This window comes from Heptranchias perlo, chromosome 10, assembly GCF_035084215.1.
Source record: "Heptranchias perlo isolate sHepPer1 chromosome 10, sHepPer1.hap1, whole genome shotgun sequence".
Lineage (NCBI taxonomy): Eukaryota > Metazoa > Chordata > Chondrichthyes > Hexanchiformes > Hexanchidae > Heptranchias > Heptranchias perlo.
In genome coordinates this window covers 51,801,271-51,821,559 of record NC_090334.1, presented here as the reverse complement: position 1 = coordinate 51,821,559, position 20,289 = coordinate 51,801,271, and the positions used below count along the sequence as shown (strand labels likewise).

General features: G+C 40.8%; 1 protein-coding gene and 1 pseudogene across 1 annotated transcript in view; both read right to left on the bottom strand.

The window, feature by feature from the left end:
* The window catches only part of LOC137326150 (exocyst complex component 3-like protein 2), a 37,943-nt gene that overhangs the window by 1,729 nt on the left and 15,925 nt on the right, over positions 1-20,289 (bottom strand). The window contains exons 6-10 of the mRNA XM_067991021.1: positions 19,962-20,062; positions 12,784-12,988; positions 5,077-5,199; positions 4,821-4,973; positions 2,612-2,733 (exon numbers count right to left, since the gene is read on the bottom strand). Coding sequence (XP_067847122.1) covers positions 2,612-2,733; positions 4,821-4,973; positions 5,077-5,199; positions 12,784-12,988; positions 19,962-20,062 — 704 coding nt within the window. The remainder of the gene's footprint in view (positions 1-2,611; positions 2,734-4,820; positions 4,974-5,076; positions 5,200-12,783; positions 12,989-19,961; positions 20,063-20,289) is intronic.
* LOC137326149 (histone H2B-like) lies at positions 6,349-6,715 on the bottom strand (annotated as a pseudogene).

Here is a 20,289-nt window from a genome sequence, read left to right as displayed (position 1 = left end):
CCATAATCTTTCTCACCCTTTCAAATATCTCCCTATTATCCTTACAACCATATTTCTAAAGTTATGGAAGCTGCTATTAACTCTCAACTTATCATTGAGTTCTAATAATTAATTTCCAGTATCATTTTTGGCATTGTCATTCTATTGGTGATATTCCTGCCTATTTTATGTGCCTCTAGGACACTTCGGTGATTTATTTTGTGGTCACCTTGGGCTTTACAAAGTTTTTGACTGGTTCTGACACCATGCGCTTCTAAACAGTTACCATCATATATGGTCTTTCACCAAAGCTTTGTTAATAGCCGTCTTGTTTAATCTCAAATTGCTCTTTCTGTACTGCAGTTGATGGCTCATTTTCTGACTCAATTTTCATCAGCTTATGGGTTCCTTAGAACTCTATTCGCCACTCTGTTCCTTCCCCATAATAATAACCTCCTCTGTACCTCATCCAATCAGATTACTCTTTTGATAATGATTCTATTCTACATTCCTCAGATTGCATACCCTCAGTGCACAAAACCTCCATTTGTCTTGCAGCGAAATGGTTAAATCACTGCATCTTGATTTCCTCCATGCCTTTCAATGGAGAATGAAAATTTCTTTCTTTGAATTCTCAAGGAATACCATTTTTTCCCATTTCTCAGAAGCTCAACCAACAGTTAACATCTCTTAACTTTCAGTGACTCCACCGTTTGTCTTTTTTCATTGGGCTCGAATTTCCGCATGGATTCTTACAATGTTTACGCCGTTTCTTCAGGATTTCCATGGATGTTCTACAGAATTTATGGTAGATGATTGAGAGGACCCAGGTGGAAATTAATGGTGTGTATTTTTGATTAGAATGAGCTTGTGGACAGCAAAGTGACTTGAAAGCACCTGGTTCAGGGTCTAATTTGTTTCCATAATAGGAAAAATTATACCTTTTAATGGAAATAAGTTATCATTTATTATTATTTCTGTTCATCAAATGTTAGCTTATTTTGAAAGCAGTTGTACTGATAACCTTCTTTGCACCTTAAAACCTCATAAGCAGTTACACATATTGGTCTAGGGCTGGGATATCCTAGCTATGTGGCCCAACAAGCTCAACCAACTCAGTGTCTTTTGCTTTTATTTCTTAGTAAGGTGGTTTGTAGACCTGGAGATTTCTCAGCGCTGCTCCATCATTGATGGATAAATCCTAAATCTGAATACCAAGATCTGTTAGTATCAATAATTTAAACTATATATGTAGCCGGTCAGGCTCCATGGTACAGACCAAGCAGACAAAATAGGCAATCTTTATCTATGGCTTCTTATTTTTTTTAAGCACAGTGGAACCTTTTATTTAGCATATTGCTGCAGCCAAACTCATGACAAGTTCCTGTCGCACTGCACTCCCATTGTAAGTCATAGATGAGGTCATTGTGTTTCAGTTTTCACAGGAAGACAAACTGAATTTCAGAATTGCAGGTGACACAAAGCTGGGGTGGAATGTGAGCTGTGAGGAGGATGCAAAGAGGCTCCAATGTGATTTAGACAAGTTGGGTGAGTGGGCAAGAACATGGCAGATGCAGTATAATGTGGATAAATGTAAGGTTATCCACTATGCTTGTAAAAACAGAAAGGCAGATTATTATCTGAATGGTGATAGATTGGGAAAAGGGGAGGTGCAACGAGACCTGGGTGTCCTTGTACACCAGTCGCTGAAAGCGAGCATTCAGGTGCAGCAAGCAGTTAGGAAGGCGAATGGTATATTGGCCATCATTGCAAGAGGATTTGAGTACAGGAGCAGGGATGTCTTACTGCTGTTATACAGGGCCTTGGTGAGACCACATCTGGAGTATTGTGTGCAGTTTTGGTCTCCTTATCTGAGGAAATATGTCCTTGCCATGGAGGGAGTGTAACGAAGGTTTACCAGATTGATTCCTGGGATGGCAGGACTGACGTATGAGGAGAGATTGGGTCGACTAGGCCTATATTCACTAAAGTTTAGAAGAATGAAAGGTGATCTCATCGAAACATATAAAATTCTAACGGGACTAGACAGACTAGATGCAGGGAGGATGTTCCCGATGGCTGGGGAGTCCAGAACCAGGGGTCACAGTCTCAGGATACGGGGTATGCCATTAGAACTGAGATGAGGAGAAATTTCTTCACTCAGAGGGTGGTGAACCTGTGGAATTCTCTACCACAGAAGGCTGTGGAGGCCAAGTCATTAGATGTATTCAAGAAGAAGATAGATATATTTCTTAATGCTATAGGGATCAAGGGATATGGAGAAAAAGCGGGAACAGGGTACAGAGTTAGACGATCAGCCATGATCATTTGAAGGCGGAGCAGGCCCGAAGGGCTGAATGGCCTACTCTTGCTCCTATTTTCTATGTTTCTAGAAGATGATTCCAAGCCACCAATAAAATTCCTAATTTCCAATGCAATAGAATGAAATTTAATTTATTCAGTCACCTTGAAGCAATGGCTTTGGGCATAGGCCTTTAATCAGGGCTGTTTTTCAGTTCTGCATTGTTTTTTGAAGCAGTTTGTCAACTTTTTCACAATTTGCAGGCTGCCAGGTTAGATCACCTCAGAAAAAACTGGTAAAAAAAACACTGAGTTCTACACAATCACCTACCTTACATAAGGGTAGCTTTTAACAAGTACAGCAACCTCTGTCTTTAATGCATCAATATCATTGATTTTAATCATTTCTGCCAAATGCTGGATGGCATTGTTTAGCCAAGTGGCACTAGATTGCTGAAAAAATTAAAAACAAACACAAATGTTATTCTCTTAAATCTCGTGCTGATCTAACCATGCTAATTGCCAGTCATGACGTCATTTGTTCCATTTTATGTGTCTCTTCCCATTTTACTACTGTGTCTATTTATCAGCTGTTTCTTACTCCCCTTGTCCAAGCACATTGTGCGTGCTCATATAAACCACAAGGGTTGCTTGCATTCATTGCTTGTCTCCTGGTGACAATAGTGTACATGATGAATTCTGAATACTTTTTACTTAACTCGCTGGACAAACATGGGCTCTTTAGTCTTGAAGAAGCAACTGAGAGGAGAACCTTCTATAGATATAGATGTTAAACCGGGTAGACGTAGAGAAGACGTTTCCACTTGTACGGGTCCAAAACTAGGGATCATAAATATGATAGTCTAATAAATCTAATAAGGAATTCAGGAGAAACTTCTTTACCCAGAGTGTGGTTAGAATGTGGAACTTGCTACCATATAGAATAGTTGAGACAAATAGCATCGATGCCTTTAAGGGGAAGCGAGATAAGTACATGAGGGAAAAAGGAATAGAAGGATATGCTTATAGGATTAGATGAAGTAGGGTGGGAGGAGGTTCGAGTGGAGCATAAACACCAGCACAGGCCAGTCGGGCCAAATGGCCTGTTTCTGTGATGTAAATTCTATGTAATTCTATGTATTAAGGATTTACAAAATCAAGAGTTGCTAAGTGAAAGTATTAAGTCCAAACATAGAATTGATAATACACTTAAACTACACAAAGCCACACATTCCTAAAGTGTTTTATCAATTTAGCCTTTGTAGGTAAACTTGTAGGTCTCAAAAATCAGTGGGGCAGCATATCTGGCATCTGCCCCATACCTCATTTCTGACCGTGCCAAAGTTTGTGGGGTCAGGGGAAGATCCCTTTATTTCCTTACCATTAGCAGGCGCCCAGGAGCTAAGGAGACATCTGGGGTACTTCCCAATGCTGCAATGCCAGGAAGTCTGGTGGAGGTGGCCTAGATAGATGGGGGCCTGAACCCCCTGGTTGTTCCCACATCTGTCCCTGGATCAACTGGTCGTACCTGCAGCTGACCATATACAGAGTCCTAGTGAAGGCCTGGGGAGCAGGAACTGCAACATTTGGAGTCCCCACTCTTGTTTGGGGTGGGCAGAGGCTCCATCCATAACAATCCATCCTGGAAACCAGTGCCAGGGCGGAACCTAGCACATACGGGTCCTGGACTAGTTTCTAGCCATTCCAGTGCACTCCTGCCAAAGTTACGGTGGGAGTACACTGGAACAGCCATAGATTCTCTGTGCCCTGATCTTTAAAAAATATAAATGACATTTTAAATAAATTATTTTCTCCTTTTTAACTCTCATTTCTCATTGCACACATTTGCCATCTCCCAGTAGTTTAAATGGAATAACAGGATGATTCTGATTCTGGATTTCTCCATGCCCAGTGCTTGTTTTAGGCCTTTTTTTCCAGGACAGTTCTATTTTTATTAGGACTGTCCCATACCATGTGCCTAAATGGTAGGAAACTACATCTACAACTGTTTAAAAGTACATATTGTTCTAGGGTTGCACAGCCTTGGATTCTTAAGGCATTAACATATCCTCAAGACTTTAAGCAATCCCATCTCCATGCACAAAATGTCTCAGGAAGAAAATCTATAATACATGTAACTTTATCAACGCTATCATTATTCAATACATTGGTACACCACCATTTTGTGTCAGAGTGGTAGAACACAAAGTAATGCTGTGGTAAGTTCCTGATCTCTGATGGGCTGTCTGGAGAGTAATGAAGGGAGGGGGAAAAAATCATAGAGCAATTCAATTTAAGTCATTCTGCAACATTCCTAGTAACTGGTTAATGAGATGCATCAGCAAAGGCCATAGAGCTGGTCACCTGCTCACATCTTGACAAGAGAATGGTTGATGGTAGAGGGGGGGACTTAAAAAGAATGAAAAGGAAAAAGTAACTTCATAATATAGGGAGTACACAAAAAATTAAAGTAAGAAGTCTGCTTAGTTAATCCTTGTAAATATAAGAAAAATTAATGAAATAGTTTCCAATCTGCTCACCTGATCTGCAAAAATTTGTTCCAGCTGATAAGAGTCCTTAATAATTTTATCAGCTAGCTGACTCCGGTTATTTGATGTACATCTCACAGAACTTCCAATAAGGACAGTTATGTATTCCTGGACAATTTTATAGTGTGCCCTCTCTACCAAAGGCTGCAAAATAAAAATATTAGTTCAAAATTAGATTTTAATTTCCACAAGATTGCTGGTTTTTAATGAAATATGTCATATTTACAAAAATCAAAGCTTACATTACCTTGAAGGCTGCGCTTTTCATAATGGCAGATTGAGTGAAATAACATGTTACTAAACCCTTTACTTGTTCCATGCACTTCAAAGTAGAATGTTCATCATTTTTCTGATTGTATGTCAAGTGACTCTAAAAAGCAAAAAAAAATGCTGAATTTAATTACGTTGGGCCCAATAATCCACATCCCTCCCAGTGCACTCCCGCCATAGCAGAATGCAGCTGCCTCACAACCACAATGGGATGGACATTTGTATGTTCTTTCATGTGCTCCTGACAGTTCCACCATCTCAAAACTGATTTTCTGCTAGCAGAAGGTGGTCTACAACAGAAACAGATGCACTGGGAAGAGAACCCCATAACCTTATCATTCAGTGCATTTTGAAGACCATGGAGAGTGGAGAGTGAGTGGTAGAGGATGAATTTGAAGGCCACTCCATGCTCAGAGCTAGTACCATTTCCTCTTGTCCTTTCTTCACCCCTTACCCACTCGCTCACTAGCCTGAGACATATACTCAAATTCAACTCCATGTCACACAGCATTTTGCCACGTAGGTAATATTTGAAGGGGTGTCAACATTCTAACGTATCTTTCTCTTTCTCCTCCAGTTCTATAGACCTCCCCAAAGAGCCAGCTGCAGGTCCCAAGTATCTCCCATGAAGCCAGCACCGCACAGCATCCTGCGTCACTATTGTACACCCATTGTAAACACCAGTACAGGCATCTCTAAAAATGTAATTAGTGAGTTTGACAAGGGGACACTGGGTGAATCATAGAGCACGAGTGGGCAGGAGCAGGTGGTCATGGCAGTGGAAGAGCAGGAACCAGGAGCCGTAGGACCAGTTCAGATCTTTCCTTAACTGCAGAGTTCCAGAGTGTGGGCCTAGGCAGCGGAAGGTACAGAGTCAAAGGAACGGAAAGTTTGGGATGGGGAGGGGTGGGGTTTATAGAGCTGGAGGATGTTATAGAGATAGAAAGGAGCAAGGCCATAAAGGGATTAAAACATAGGGATGAGAATTTTAAATTTTAAGGCATTGAGGGACCGGAAGCCAGTGTAAGACAGTAAGGGCAGGGGTGATAGATGAGCAGCTGCTATCACTAAGGAGAAGAACCTAGTCAAAAACAATGATTGCTCATACACTGATCACGTGTGAGGCAATAAATTGGGATTACTTGATTACCACTTGGTCCACAGAGTTCCTTTCTGCTGGTGCAGAATAAAGTACCAGGAAATGGTTTCTTTAATCGTTTTTTTTGTGTTTTCAATACATTGTGGAGTTTTACTTGGAGCAGGTATTCTTGGTCACAGCCTTTGCCCCTTCCGACACGATGTGCTTCGCCAGCTACCCAGGCAGCAGGAGGCAAACAGCCTCCTGGATCTCCCTGGAGCTGATGACCGTTATAATGGGCCAGGCAGGAAGCTTCACCTGAGATGCGCTCAAAAATATTGTTCCCAAAGAAGTTCATAATGCTCATGATCTTGGGGTAAATTGCGGAGTCAGGGTGAACCTGCTTCATCACTTTGTAGATGTAGATCAAGTAATTCTCCTTCCTCGACCTTCTCCATTTCTTGCTGCCCTTTGCTGCAGATTTAGTCACAGCCTTCATGCTGCCCTTCTTGGGTGCTGTTTTCCACTCTTCTGGCATTTTCATATTCACTTCTTGTAGTACTTAAAGTATGAAATACTGCCGTTGAAATGCTTTCAATGCAATTCCCAGAATTAATCCACATTGATTTGCCAAATGGCCTGGACTCTGTAGCTTGTTCTGGCACTCCCTCAGGGGAAGTGAAAGTTTGTATTGTAGAAGCCATTTTACAGATCCCTTGTTTCAGGATCTCTCTGTTCTGCTGAAATCTTGAAAAGACTTTCTTTATAGTCGGCTTCGTTGTAATATTGGAAACAATAATTTCATAGCTTTTATAGCAACGCAAACATTTCCTCCATATTCTAATCCAAAATGCAAGTACAAGTCTAGGTAAAAATCCAACCAAAGAACCCAACTTAAAAAGTTTGTCAAAAGCAAAATACTGCAGATGCTGGAAATCTGAAACAAAAACAGAAAATGCTGGAGAAGCTCAGCAAGTCAGGCAGCATCTGTGGAGAAAGAAAGAGTTAAGGTTTCAGGTCGAAGACTTTCATCAGAACCGGAAGATGTTAAAAAAGTTAAAGTTTTTAAGCAAGTACAGGGAAAGGGGGGGGAGAGGGGGGAAGAAAGAACAAAAGGGAAGGTCTGTGGTAGGGTAGAGGGCAAAAGTGATTAAATGACAAAAGGGATGATGGTGCAAGGCAAGGATGGTGGTAATGGGACAGGATCAGAAACAAAAGATGGGTCTAGAGTAGCTGTGAATGGCAACAGCAGAACCATTACCAGCACCTGCTGTCCAAAAAATGGGAGCAGTGGTTACGATCCGAAGTTATTGAAATCAGCGTTGAGTCCGGAAGGTTGTAAAATGCCTAAACAAAAGATGAGGTGCTGTTCCTCGAGCTTACGTTGAGCTTCATTGAAACAGTGTAAGAGGCCGAAGACAGAGAGGTCAGTGTGGGAATGGGACAGGAATAAAAATGACAAGCAACTGGCAGGTCAGGGTCACTCTTGCGGACAGAGCAGAGGTGTTCAGCAAAGCGATCACCCAATCTGTGTTTGGTTTCCCCGATGTAGAGGAGACTGCGTTGTGTGCAGTGGATACACAGTATAGTAAATTGAAAGAAGTACAAGTAAACTGCTGTTCACCTGGAAGGAGTGTTTGGGGCCCTGGATGGTGGGAAGGGAGGAGATGAAGGGGCAGGTGTTGCATCTCCTGCGCTCGCACGGGAAGGTGCCGTGGGGAGGAGAGCGGGGTGATGGAAGAGTGGATCAGGGTGTCGCGAAGGGAGCAGTCCCTTCAGAATGCTGAAAGGGGAGGGGAAGATGTGTTTGGCGGTGGGATCGCACTGGAGGTGGCGGAAATGGCGGAGGATGATACGTTGAATGTGGAGGCTGGTGGGGTGGAAGGTCCCTATCCTACAAAGGGGACCCTATCATGGTTCTGGGAGGGTGGGGAAGGGGTGAGGGCAGAAGTACGGGAAATAGGACGGACCCGGTCGAGGGCCCTGTCAGCGGAGGGGAATCCTCAGTTGAGGAAAAAGGAAGACATATCGGAACCATTGGTATGGAAGGTGGCATCATCAGAACAAATGCTACGGAGACGGAGAAACTGGGAGAAGGGAATAGAGTCCTTACAGGAAGCGGGGTGGGAGGAAGTGTAATCAAGGTAGCTGTGGGACTCGTTGGGCCTATCCCGAGAAATGGAGATAGAGAAGTCGAGGAAAGGAAGGGAAGAATGGAGATGGACCATGTGAAGGCGAGGGAATGGTGGAAATTGGAAGCAAAGTTGATGAAATTTTCCAGTTTGGGGTGAGAGCAGGAAACGGCAGAGATACACTCATCAATGTACTGGAAAAAGAGGTGAAGGAGGGGACCCGAGTAGGACTGGAACAAGGAATGTTCCATGTATCCCACAAAAAGGCAGACATAGCTGGGACCCATACAGGTTCCCATAGTGAAACCTTTTATTGTTTGTGTTGCTTTAACCGCTGCCTTTTGTATAAAATTTGCCTTTAACGGCTGGTGTGAATGGATGGAATTAATGCTGGGTAGAGTGTGAGGGAGCAAATTACGTGGGCATAAAACCCAATCAGAAAATTAGTTGTGTGGGTTAGGGGTGGTCCAGCAAAGACCACGAGAGATCACTGGACCTGAAAATCCTCGGGCCTGCTCCACTGGTATAAGCTCCCTCCCAAAAGATGTAGCAGTGAAAGTGAGCGCCCCCACCCCTCCCTTGTAAGAAGACCAATGAAAACATTTCGCACAAGCAATTCTTGGGTGTTTTAAGCCATGACCCTGGCCTGGAGATCCTGGTGGAGCCCCACCTCTTCCCCAAAGCTGATCTGCATGTCAGATTTATTCCCCAACATCCAGATCAGTGGTCAGGAGGGAGGCAATAGCCGAAGAAATTCCCAGTGTTGGGAAAAAACTCCACTAAACCCACCTCCTCTGATGTTAAAGGCCTTGATTAGAGTGGAAGGAAATTCTGCCCCCCCTCCCCCCCAGGGCCCTGTGCAATATAACTGCCACAAGTCTACTGGGCAGAAACCTGCCATTTCTGGATCCCACTAAAATTTCTGTTCTTGCCAGGCCTCTAGAGCCTGACTTGTGCCACCATTCTGCCAATGGATTTTCGGACCCCCAGTTTCCTGAGTCCCACACACCAGAATCCCACCGGACAACTAACCAGGTGATTGGAAAATCAGCTTTTCAGTCTTTTATCAAAAAGTTCATGTGTAGCCTTAAATATTTCCCAGTGACATTTCACTGACTGCGTCAAGTGCTAAACAAATCCACAACAATACAGAAACACTGCAATTGTAATGCTAAATAAAAAATGCTCTTTCAATTTCACTGGACTGGTTCTGAGTTCCAAGGTTTCCAGATTCCTGGCTAAACGCTGCTGTTTTTTGTAGTTGCTACAGGATTAACTGTGGTGGGGGTTATTACCCAATGCTTTTGTTGAAGGAAAATTAGATCAACTGTATTAGGCATGTAAGCCAGCTTCATCTGAATCAGACACTGCAGTGTTTCCTGCTGGAAATTCAATGACTGAAAATTTGAATAAAGATCTTACTATATTGTTTTTGTGGCTCCTGCTCCTGATGCTTGGTTCTCACACAGCCGGTGGTGACTGCAACTTAAAATTGCCAGATTTTTTTTAAGACCAATGGTCAGGAAGGTTTGTTGTTTTACTAGCTCTTCCTGACTGCTGCCAGTTATCCTGGACCCATTAAATGCACAGTAATCCTTGTAACGACGTCAGCATGCAAATGTGCCTGATGATTCACTGTAGTGACATCATGACGCAGTTTCATTCCACAGTACTGCACACATGTGCACTGGCAAACTGTCACAGCCAGTTTGTACATGCACCGTATTACGGGAACCGCTATACAGCCACATAGAGAACAGCTGCAGCAGAGTCAGGAGGCTGTCACACTTGAGTCGCTCTTGAGATCCGACCTACAATATGACAAGGAAGTGACCAGACCTCATAACTCAAAGTTTAAATCAGAAGCTTTTTTTTCAAGCTATTGCAAATGGTCAAAAAAAACCTGAAGCTACTCTTATCTTGAATAAGATTCATGCCAAACTAGGAGTCTACAATCAAACTGTTAATATCACATGAGGGAATCTGCACGGTAGGAGCAGTAAATGCGACTAGTGCTTTAGGTGCATCAGTTTGTGGAGATGCAGTAAAAAGCTACTTCCAGGAATGTAATCAGATACAGATAAGGATTTCCTACATAACAGCACTTTAACAGCAAATTCTCATTTGCTCATCTTTCCCAAAATACCCACAGTGTTGTCTGAATCTGAATAGATGGAAAGGGGATGAGTAAAACCTATTAAATCTAAATTAGACCTATTTGGGTTTAGAAATGATCACCTGTCGTATCACCTTTATACTACTGAAGCACAGAACTGTGGAATATGATCCATTTACTTTTCAAGGCAAATTCCACAATACTGGTGACAACAACCAAAAACAGACACAAGTTGTGATTTTCATTTCTGGTTGGCAGAGTTATGGTTGGAGAAGGTCAATCAGAAAATCACTGAACTAGCCTTAATGGATGGGCTGAGCACACAACCCATCCATGCCCAGAAAATAGTGTGGAAGTGTAAACCACATCTTGAGGTAGATGCAGGATCCTCCAGAGGCAGCAGTTGGCTCAGTTACTTTGCAGCACTCTGCCATTCATGGCTACCACCAGTAGCAGTGCTGCAGTTTAAAAAACATCAACAAATTGAGCCTTCTGCCTGAGATCTGATGATGGTGAGCGAGGAGGATTCATGCCAAACTAGGAGTCTGCAATCAAACTGTTAATATCACATGAGGGAATCTGCACAGTAGGAGCAGTAAATGCGACTAGTGCTTTAGGTGCATCAGTTTGTGGAGATGCAGTAAAAAGCTACTTCCAGGAATGTAATCAGATACAGTTAGGGATTTCCTACATAACAGCACTTTAACAGCAAATTCTCATTTGCTTGTCTTTCTCAAAATCAAATCTGGGGCTTTTTATCTAGTTTACAGTTATATATTGCCTTTATCAATGAATCCATCAGGAACGCCCTGATATTCAATATTAAAAATGGGAAGTGGCTAAAAAAAATTCTATTTTTTCCTGGTTCCACTTTAAAATATAATTAGTATGAATTAAGTCCAACACCAAATGATTTTAAATGACCAGTCACACATTAGGAAGACTTACAGAGGTAGATTTTCCTCTTATTGTGTTTAGTTGCAAAGGATTGCCTGGGCGTAACTCATAGAAGAAAATCAGGTGAGGAGGACAGCACAACCATAATGGAGCTGACTTGATTTTTTGTCCATTAATTTAAGTAGATAGAAAATTGAGCAGGCTCTGTTATAGGCATATGATTACCCCTCACGATTTTCCTCTATGATCCACCTAGGTGATCCCTTATATCCAAGCACAATAAGAGGAAAATCCGCCCTGTAATGTGTAAGGTTAAGGCAACCTGACTCAATAACCATAATCTCCAGTGAAAGACGAATGAACATGAAGATGTGCCCTCAAGCTTCTCTGGTCAATGAGTCTATCCAGCATGTAGCTGAACCCTGTAATATTTAAATGGCAATACTCACTCCCGACTTTAGTCCATGCTGTTGATTTAAATATGGCGTTTCATTATTCCAGCACTGAAATAAGAAGACACTAGTCGATCATCCATAGTGTTGTTCACCAGAAGTTGGAGAGTATGTTGTTTCTTAATGGCATTTTATGGTATAATAAAGAATGTGTCACTGTAGAGTTATATAGGAACTATGACAAAATGAATGAAAGCAATTGGAAATTAAGATGTAATTCTATATGGGAATGTTTTTATGCAATTGTAGAGTTTGGAAAAAAGAAATGAGAGTAAATTAGTGTGGATTATATAAATTGTACAATAAACTGTATTTATACATCTAATCTATATATAATGTATATGTTTGCAAAAAAAATGTGGAATAACTTTTCTATAACAAGTCAATCTGATATGGCTTTGCACAAGGGAGTCAAGACCAAAAGTAATCTTTGAGTGAAGCAGGATGAGGGAAAATTGGACTACGGCACACAGATATAATTCAGTAGCCATTTTAAAGCCATACGGTCTGTCATTTTATATAATACTTTAATTTTCTATTATTATTTATAATTGAATAGCAAAATATGTGGCAATTTAAGGAGCAAAGAAGTAGAGTTGGTTGGAGCATAGGAGCTTCTCTACAGTACAGGTTGAGGAATTGGGAGACACAAAACTGCGATGGTACATCGCCATCACTGGTGGAAGGGTGTAATTACAGTGTGACAAGTGGGGATGGGGCGGGGGGGGAATTACCTTTTGTTTCCTGCCAAAGAAGAACTTAAGTAACAGTCTTTTACTGAAGTGTGTGCTAAATTGTCCAAGATTTCCTCCTAGTGGCTTAATGAAAAATTGGCTAACCTCATAACGCAGTCAATAATGGAGCTCAGGAAACCAGACCCATTGCAACCAGTATTAAGCAACTAACTTAACCACAGCACTCATAGTGAAATTATTTTTAAAAAGATACAATATTACAAGGGAGCATCTATAGAATCAATTTGCTAATGAAACAAATATTTATACTGTACCTTGACATCATGGAAGAGTTTGTCTAACAGTTGGTCACACTCCTTGGTTTCAACTTCCTTAAGCACTGCCAAACTTTTTCTACTATCTTCAATATTGTTGTGTGTTATTTCTGTCACATAATCTCTGAAGTAAACACAACTTGTTACAATCTCCAAGCTATTTCTGCAGGACAGTTTCTTTGACTTCTCAATATGTTCTGGATAACTTCAAAGACAAAAAGTGACAAAAATATAATTTTTAATTGTAGTTGTTGCATATTTATAAAACAGCATTATTCTAAAAAAAAATCTTACTCCAATGATAAATACATTCTAGGATTTTCCATTATGGTTGAAGAATCATGCCCATGTGTGCCTGAGTTCCTGCTAACCATCACTAGCAAGTAAGGCACCAGCTGGCGTCACAGACTCGTAAAATTACCCTCTCATCTTTAGATAATTTTTTTTTACTTTGTTTTTTCCAAGATTTGTTTCTTAACTTGTAATTTTATGAATTAACTGTGAAAAAATTCAATATAAAAGAAAGGGTCTTCTAATGTGATATGGCTCATTTGTGTGAAACAGCACTGCCTAGTCTGTGTTATTTAAAATATATTTTTCTATGCTCATGGAGGTGGTTACTGGAACACTTTCTGTAGGACTCAGCATTCTGCATCATGCTATACCTGACTTGACAGGGCTTCTGGAGAACATTGAGTCCTATAGTAATTTTGCCTGTGACTACTCTATTTTTGCTTCACAACTTCAGCACTGTGCCTAAGAACAAGCTCAATTCAGCTGTGTACTTAACTAATACATGTGGTGACATTTCAAATTCTGTTAGCTACAAAGAATGTAATGATGCCAAGTATCAGTCTATTCCAACCTGTGCATTATGCAGATATTGTTACTAGACCCAGGAGCAGAAAACTGTTCCATCCTCCAAAACAGATACCCTTCATCCTCATAAGTACAAAAGTTCACACCAAAATGTATATAACAAGAATGGCTTGGTACTTTAAAGGCAGGAAAGAAATCAACTAAATATACATGGGCCCAGGCCCCTTATCGTAATTTTAATGGGTCTTTCTTCAGTAATTCATGCTGACTTGGGGGGTGGGGGGGGATGCACCACATTTGCCTTTCCCCATGAAAAGGAACATCTTTTAGAAGACTTTCTAGCAGATATCACACCAAGCTATGGACGTCAACCTGAGGAAGACACCACCAAATAGATAGAAATGGCTGACTGCATTGGAAATCAGAGCATCTAGCAGATGACTGGATGATTTGACCTTCCAGTTCTGCACTTAGCAACAAGCAGCAATTTTTCTGATTTTAGCAAAGCTAATGAACCTTATGGCTTTAGATATCAACAGACTTGTCATTTACACTTCCTAATTATGCTCCAAGACCTTCTTATACATGAAGAGTACTAAAGAAAGGTAAATTTTTGTGCTGGGGTGACATCAACTTCATTCTGTTCCTGGGGCTAAATAAATCTTTAATCCAGGCCTGTTAAATATTGTGGAAAAGCACTAAAGTTTTGTGACTGGTGCCCTAAGCTGCAGGATCTCCAGAGATAGAGTGAGTAGCATATCTCATATACTTTTTCCAGAGACTATCCCCCAAGAGATCAAAAAAGACATGGAGACATTTAAGATAGAAAGGGGGGAGATAATTGATAAACTAATCAAGCTTAGATAGGATAAAACCCCTGGTCCGGATGGATTGCATCCGCGCATATTAAAAGAAGTTAGGGAAGAGCTAGCAGAGGCATATTACATATATACAAAAATTAATTAGAAAAGGGAATAGTGCCAGAAGACTGGTGGACAGCTAATGTGATTCCTATATATAAAAAAGGAGATAGAACAATTCCAGGGAACAATAGACCAATGAGCTTAACGTCAATGCTAGGAAAGATAGAATAGAAGTTTACAACATGGAAACAGGCCCTTCGGCCCAACATGTCCATGTCGCCCAATTTATACCACTAAGCTAGTCCCAATTGCCTGCACTTGGCCCATATCCCTCTATAGAATCATAGAAGTTTACAACATGGACCCAACATAATGGAATACTTACTCAAAGATGTAACAGAAAAACATCTAGAAACCTAAACTATAATAAAGAATAGTCAGCACGGATTTCAAAAGGGAAGGTTATGCTTGACCAACCTTATTGAGTTCTTTCAAGTAACAAAAGGGTAATACAGTAGATGTAATATATTTGGATTTTTAAAAGGCCTTCGTTAAGGTACTGCATAGTAGACTCATGACTAAGGTCAGAGCAGAGTGGATTGCAAGCAGGCTAGAAAACAAAAAACAGAGAGTAGGGGTTAAAGGTAGTTACTCAGACTGGCAAAAGGTGCAAAGTGGTGTTCAAAGGTAATAATCTCTGGATTATTACCTGAGCCACAAGAAAATTGGCATAGGGTAAATAAGATCAGAGAGATGAATGCGTGGCTCAAAGATTGGTGTGGGAGAATTGGGTTTCGATTTGTGGGGCACCGGCATCAGTACTGGGGAAGAGAGCTGTTCCGTTGGGATGAACTACACCTGAACCATGCTGGAACCAGAGTTCTAGCGAATTGAATAACTAGGGAAGTAGATAGGGCTTTAAACTAAATAAGGGGTTGGGGGGGGGGGTGGTCCCGGTGGAGAGAAATCTAGAATGCTAAAGAGAAAAGACAAAGAAGCAGTGCAGGAAAGTGATTGGGGTAAGGATAACCAGATTGTGTCAGGAAGGGACAGAGCAGACAAACAAAAGACAACAAATAGGGTCCGGGTAAGAAGAAATTGTAATAAGACAAATAGGCCATAGTACAACAAATGTTAAGGTGTCTAAAAATGTTAAAGAGACAAATCAAAAGGCACTGTATCTGAATGCACGATGCATTCATAATAAGGTAGATGAATTAACAGCGCAAATAGATGTAAACGGATATGATATAATAGCAATTACAGAGACATGGCTGCAGGGTGACCAAGGCTGGGAGCTGAATATCCAAGGGTATTCGATATTTAGGAAGGACAGGCAAAAAGGAAAAGGAGGTGAGGTGGCATTGTTAGTAAAGGATGAAATCAGAGCAATAGTGAGAAAGGATATTGGCTCAGAAAATTAAGATGTAGAATCAGTCTGGGTGGAGTTAAGAAGCACCAAGGGGCAGAAAACACTGGTGGGAATTGTCTGTAGGCCTCCAAACCGTAGTGGTAATGTAGGGGAGGATATCAAACAGGAAATTAGAGATGCATGTAACAAGGGTACTGCAGTAATCATGGCTGACTTTAATCTGCATATAGACTGGCCAAACCAAATTAGCAATAATACTGTGGAGGATAAATTCCTGGAGTGTGTACGAGATGGTTTTTTAGACCAGTACATTGAGGAGCCAACCAGGGAACAGGCTATCCTAGATTGGGTATTGTGCAATGAGAAGGGATTAATTAATAATCTTGTTGTGCGGGGTCCTTTAGGGAAGAGTGACCATGACATGATAGAATTCTTCATTAAGATGGAAAGTGAAGTAGTCCAATCCGAAACTAGGGTCCTAAATCTAAACAAAGGAAACTACGAAGGAATGAGGAGTGAGTTGGCTATGATGGATTGGAAAGCTTCATTAAAAGGCATGATGGTGGATAGGCAATGGCTAACATTTAAGGAACGAATGCATGAATTGCAACAATTATACATTCCTTTCTGGCACAAAAACACAAAAGGAAAAGCGGCCCAACCATGGCTAACAAAAGAAATTAAGGATAGTATTAGATCCAAAGAGGAGTCACATAAAGTTGCCAGAAAAAGTAGCAAGCCTGAGGATTGGGATCAGTTTAGAATTCAGCAAAAAAGGACCAAGAGATTGATTAAGAGGGGAAAAATAGAGTATGAGAGTAAACTTGCAAGGAACATAAAAGTGGACTATAAAAGCTTCTACAAGTATGTAAAAAGAAAAAGATTAGTGAAGACAAATGTAGGTCCCTTACAGTCAGAAACAGGAGAATTTGTAATGGGGAACAGAGAAATGGCAGAGCAATTAAACAAATACTTCACGGAATGTCTTCACAGAAGAGGTCACAAATAACTTCCCAGAAATGCTAGGGAACCAATGGACTAGTGAGAAGGAGGAATTAAAGGAAATTAGTATTACCAAAAAAGATAGTGCTGGAGAAATTAATGGGACTGAAAGCCGATAAATCCCCAGGGCCTGATAATCTGCATCTCAGAGTACTAAAAGAGGTAGCCATGGAAATAGTGGATGCATTGGTTGTCATCTTCCAAAATTCTATAGATTACGGAACAGTTCCTGCAGATTGGAGGGTGGCAAATGTAACCCCACTATTTAAAAAAGGAGGGAGAGAGAAAACAGGGAACTACAGAACGGTTAGCCTAACATCAGTAGTAGGGAAAATGCTAGAGTCTATTATAAAGTATGTGATAACAGGACATTTAGAAAATATCAACGGGATTAGACAAAATCAGCATGGATTTATGAAAGGGAAATCATGTTTGACAAACCTGCTGGAGTTTTTTAAGGATGTAACTGATAGAATAGATAAGAGAGAACCAGTGGATGTGGTTTATTTGGATTTTCAGAAGGCATTTGATAAAGTCCCACATAACAGGTTAGTGTGCAAAATTAAAGCACATGGGATTGGGGGGAATATACTGGCATGGATTAAAAATTGGTTAGCAGACAGGAAACAGAAAGTAGGAATAAATTGGTCTTTTTCGGGGTGGCAGGCAGTGACTAGTGGGGTACCGCAGGGATCAGTGCTTGGGCCCCAGCAATTCACAATATATATCAATGATTTGGATGAGGGAACCAAATGTAATATTTCCAAGTTTGCTGATGACACAAAACTACGTGAGTTGTGAGGAGGATGCAAAGAGGTTTCAAGGCGATTTAGACAAGTTGAGTGAGTGGGCAAATACATGGCAGATGCAGTATAATGTGGATAAATGTGAAGTTATCCACTCCGGAAGGAAAAACAGAAAGGCAGAATATTATTTAAATGGTGATAGATTGGGAAATGTTGATGTACAAAGATACCTGGGTGTCCTTGTACACCAGTCACTGAAAGCAAACATGCAGGTGCAGCAAGCAGTTAGGAAGGCAAATGGTATGTTGGCCTTCATTGCAAGAGGATTTGAGTACAGGAGCAAGGATGTCTTACTGCAGTTATACAGTGCCTTGATGAGACCACACCAGGAATATTGTGCGCAGTTTTGGTCTCCTTACCTAAGAAAGGATATACTTGCCATAGAGGGAGTGCAGCGAAGGTTCACCAGACTGATCACTGGGATGGCAGGACTGTCGTATGAGGAGAGATTGGGTCGACTCAGCATGTATTCACTTGAGTTTAGAAGAATGAGAGGGGATCTCATTGAAACATATAAATTTTTGACAGGGCTAGACAGACTGGATGCAGAGAGGATGTTTCCCCTGGCTGGGGGGTTCAGAACGAGGGGTGACAGTCTCAGGATACAGGGTAGAACATTTAGGACTGAGATGAGGAGAAATTTCTTTGCTCAGAGGATGGTGGACCTGTGGAATTCTCTACCACAGAAAGCTGTAGAGGCCAAGTCACTGAATATATTTAAGAAGGAGCTAGATAGATTTCGATACACAAAAGGCATCAGGGGTATGGGGAGAGAGCGGGAATATGGTATTGAGATAAAGGATCAGCTATGATCATATTGAATGGTGGAGCAGGCTCGAATGGCCTACTCCTGTTCCTAATTTCTATGTTTCTATGTGTTCCACAGAGATCGGTGGTGGGACTACTGTTGTTCACTATTTATATAAACGATTTGGACTCAAGACTCGGAAGTAGAATTTCAAAATTTGTAGACGACACCAAATTGGGGGACATAGTCAATACTGAGGAGAACTGCGACAAAATACAAGAAGACATTAATGAACTTGCAGAATGGGCGTGTAATTGGCAAATGAATTTCAATATAGATAAGTGTGAGGTGGTACATTTTGGTAGGAAGAATAAGAAAGCCACATATTCCTTACAAAATAAGAGTCTAAATGGGGTAGAGGAGCGGAGGGATCTTGGGGCACAGAGACACAAATCACTAAAAGGCAACGCAGGTTAATAGGCCGTTTAAAAAAAAGCAAACAAAGCACTGGGGTTCATTTCTAGAGGGACAGAATTGAAAAGCGGAGAAGTTATGTTAAACTTGTATAGAACCTTGGTTAGACCTCACTTAGAGTACTGTGAACAGTTCTGGTCTCCATATTATAAAAAGGACATAGAGGCAATGGAAAAGGTGCAAAAAGGATTTACTAGGATGATACCAGGACTGAGAGGATATACCTGTCAGGAAAGATTGAACAGGCTGGGCCTTTTTTCTCTAGAAAAGAGAAGACTGAGGGGTGACCTGATAGAGGCCTTTAAGATTATGAAAGGGTTTAATAGGGTAGATGATAGAGAAGATGTTTCCACTTGCGGGGGAGACTAGGACTAGGGGCCATAAAATAAGCTAGTCACTAATAAATCCAATAGGGAATTCAGGAGAATCTTCTTTATCCAGATAGTGGTTAGAATGTGGAATTCGCTACCACAAAGAGTAGTTGAGGTAACGAGCATAGATGCATTTAAGGGGAAGCTAGATAAACACATGAGGGAGAAAGGAATAGAAGGATATGCTGATAGGGTTAGATGAAGAAGGGTGGGAGAAGTTTGTGTGGAGCTTAAACACTGGCATGGACCTGTTGGGCCAAATGGCCTGTTTCTGTGCTTTATATTCTATGTAATTCTATGTGATGTCACACAGATACCATTTATATAATATTAGTGTAAAGTTTGTCTTGTTTGCTTGTTATTTTATCAGGATTGGAAGCATGTTGCATTTCTGATTATGATTCCTACAGAAATGTTTGTAATTATCAACAGTTTATTTTAAAATGAAGTTAGCTTGCACAAAAACACGATGCCATAGTTCATCTGCTGTAATTCAAACCTTTCTGATGGTGGCTCTGAAGCAGGGTTTTCGGTACATGCTATTCATTGTTATTTCAATAACTGAGCCTGCCAAAAGCTCCCTAACACCACGATGATGTCCCTTTAAAATCAGCCACTTTGTTAACTGTATTTATATTTTTAACATTTTGATAAGTAATCATAGTTTTATGAAAGTATAGAAATCATCTGCAAATGTGGTTTCAACTACAGCAATGAGCTCACCTCTGTAAGAAGCCAATGAGTTGACCAGCACAGAGCCTTTGAATCCTCTGTCCTAATGTTTCACTGATCTGTTGAGCCATGTCTATGAAATTCTGCAGTATCTGTATGTACAACAGAAAAGGGGTTGCAAAAACAAAAACAGCTTTGAATAAACTTTCCTTTAAATAGTTATTGCAGAGTATGTCCACTTATACTAAATGTTTATTCTGGCTTATTGATGAGTACAGTAATTAAAAACAGTTAAGAAGTAAGTTAACTTGAGTGACTGTTTTAATAGCCAAAAAAGGTTTGTTAGTATCTCAATAGATTAATAAAGATTTTGATAAGC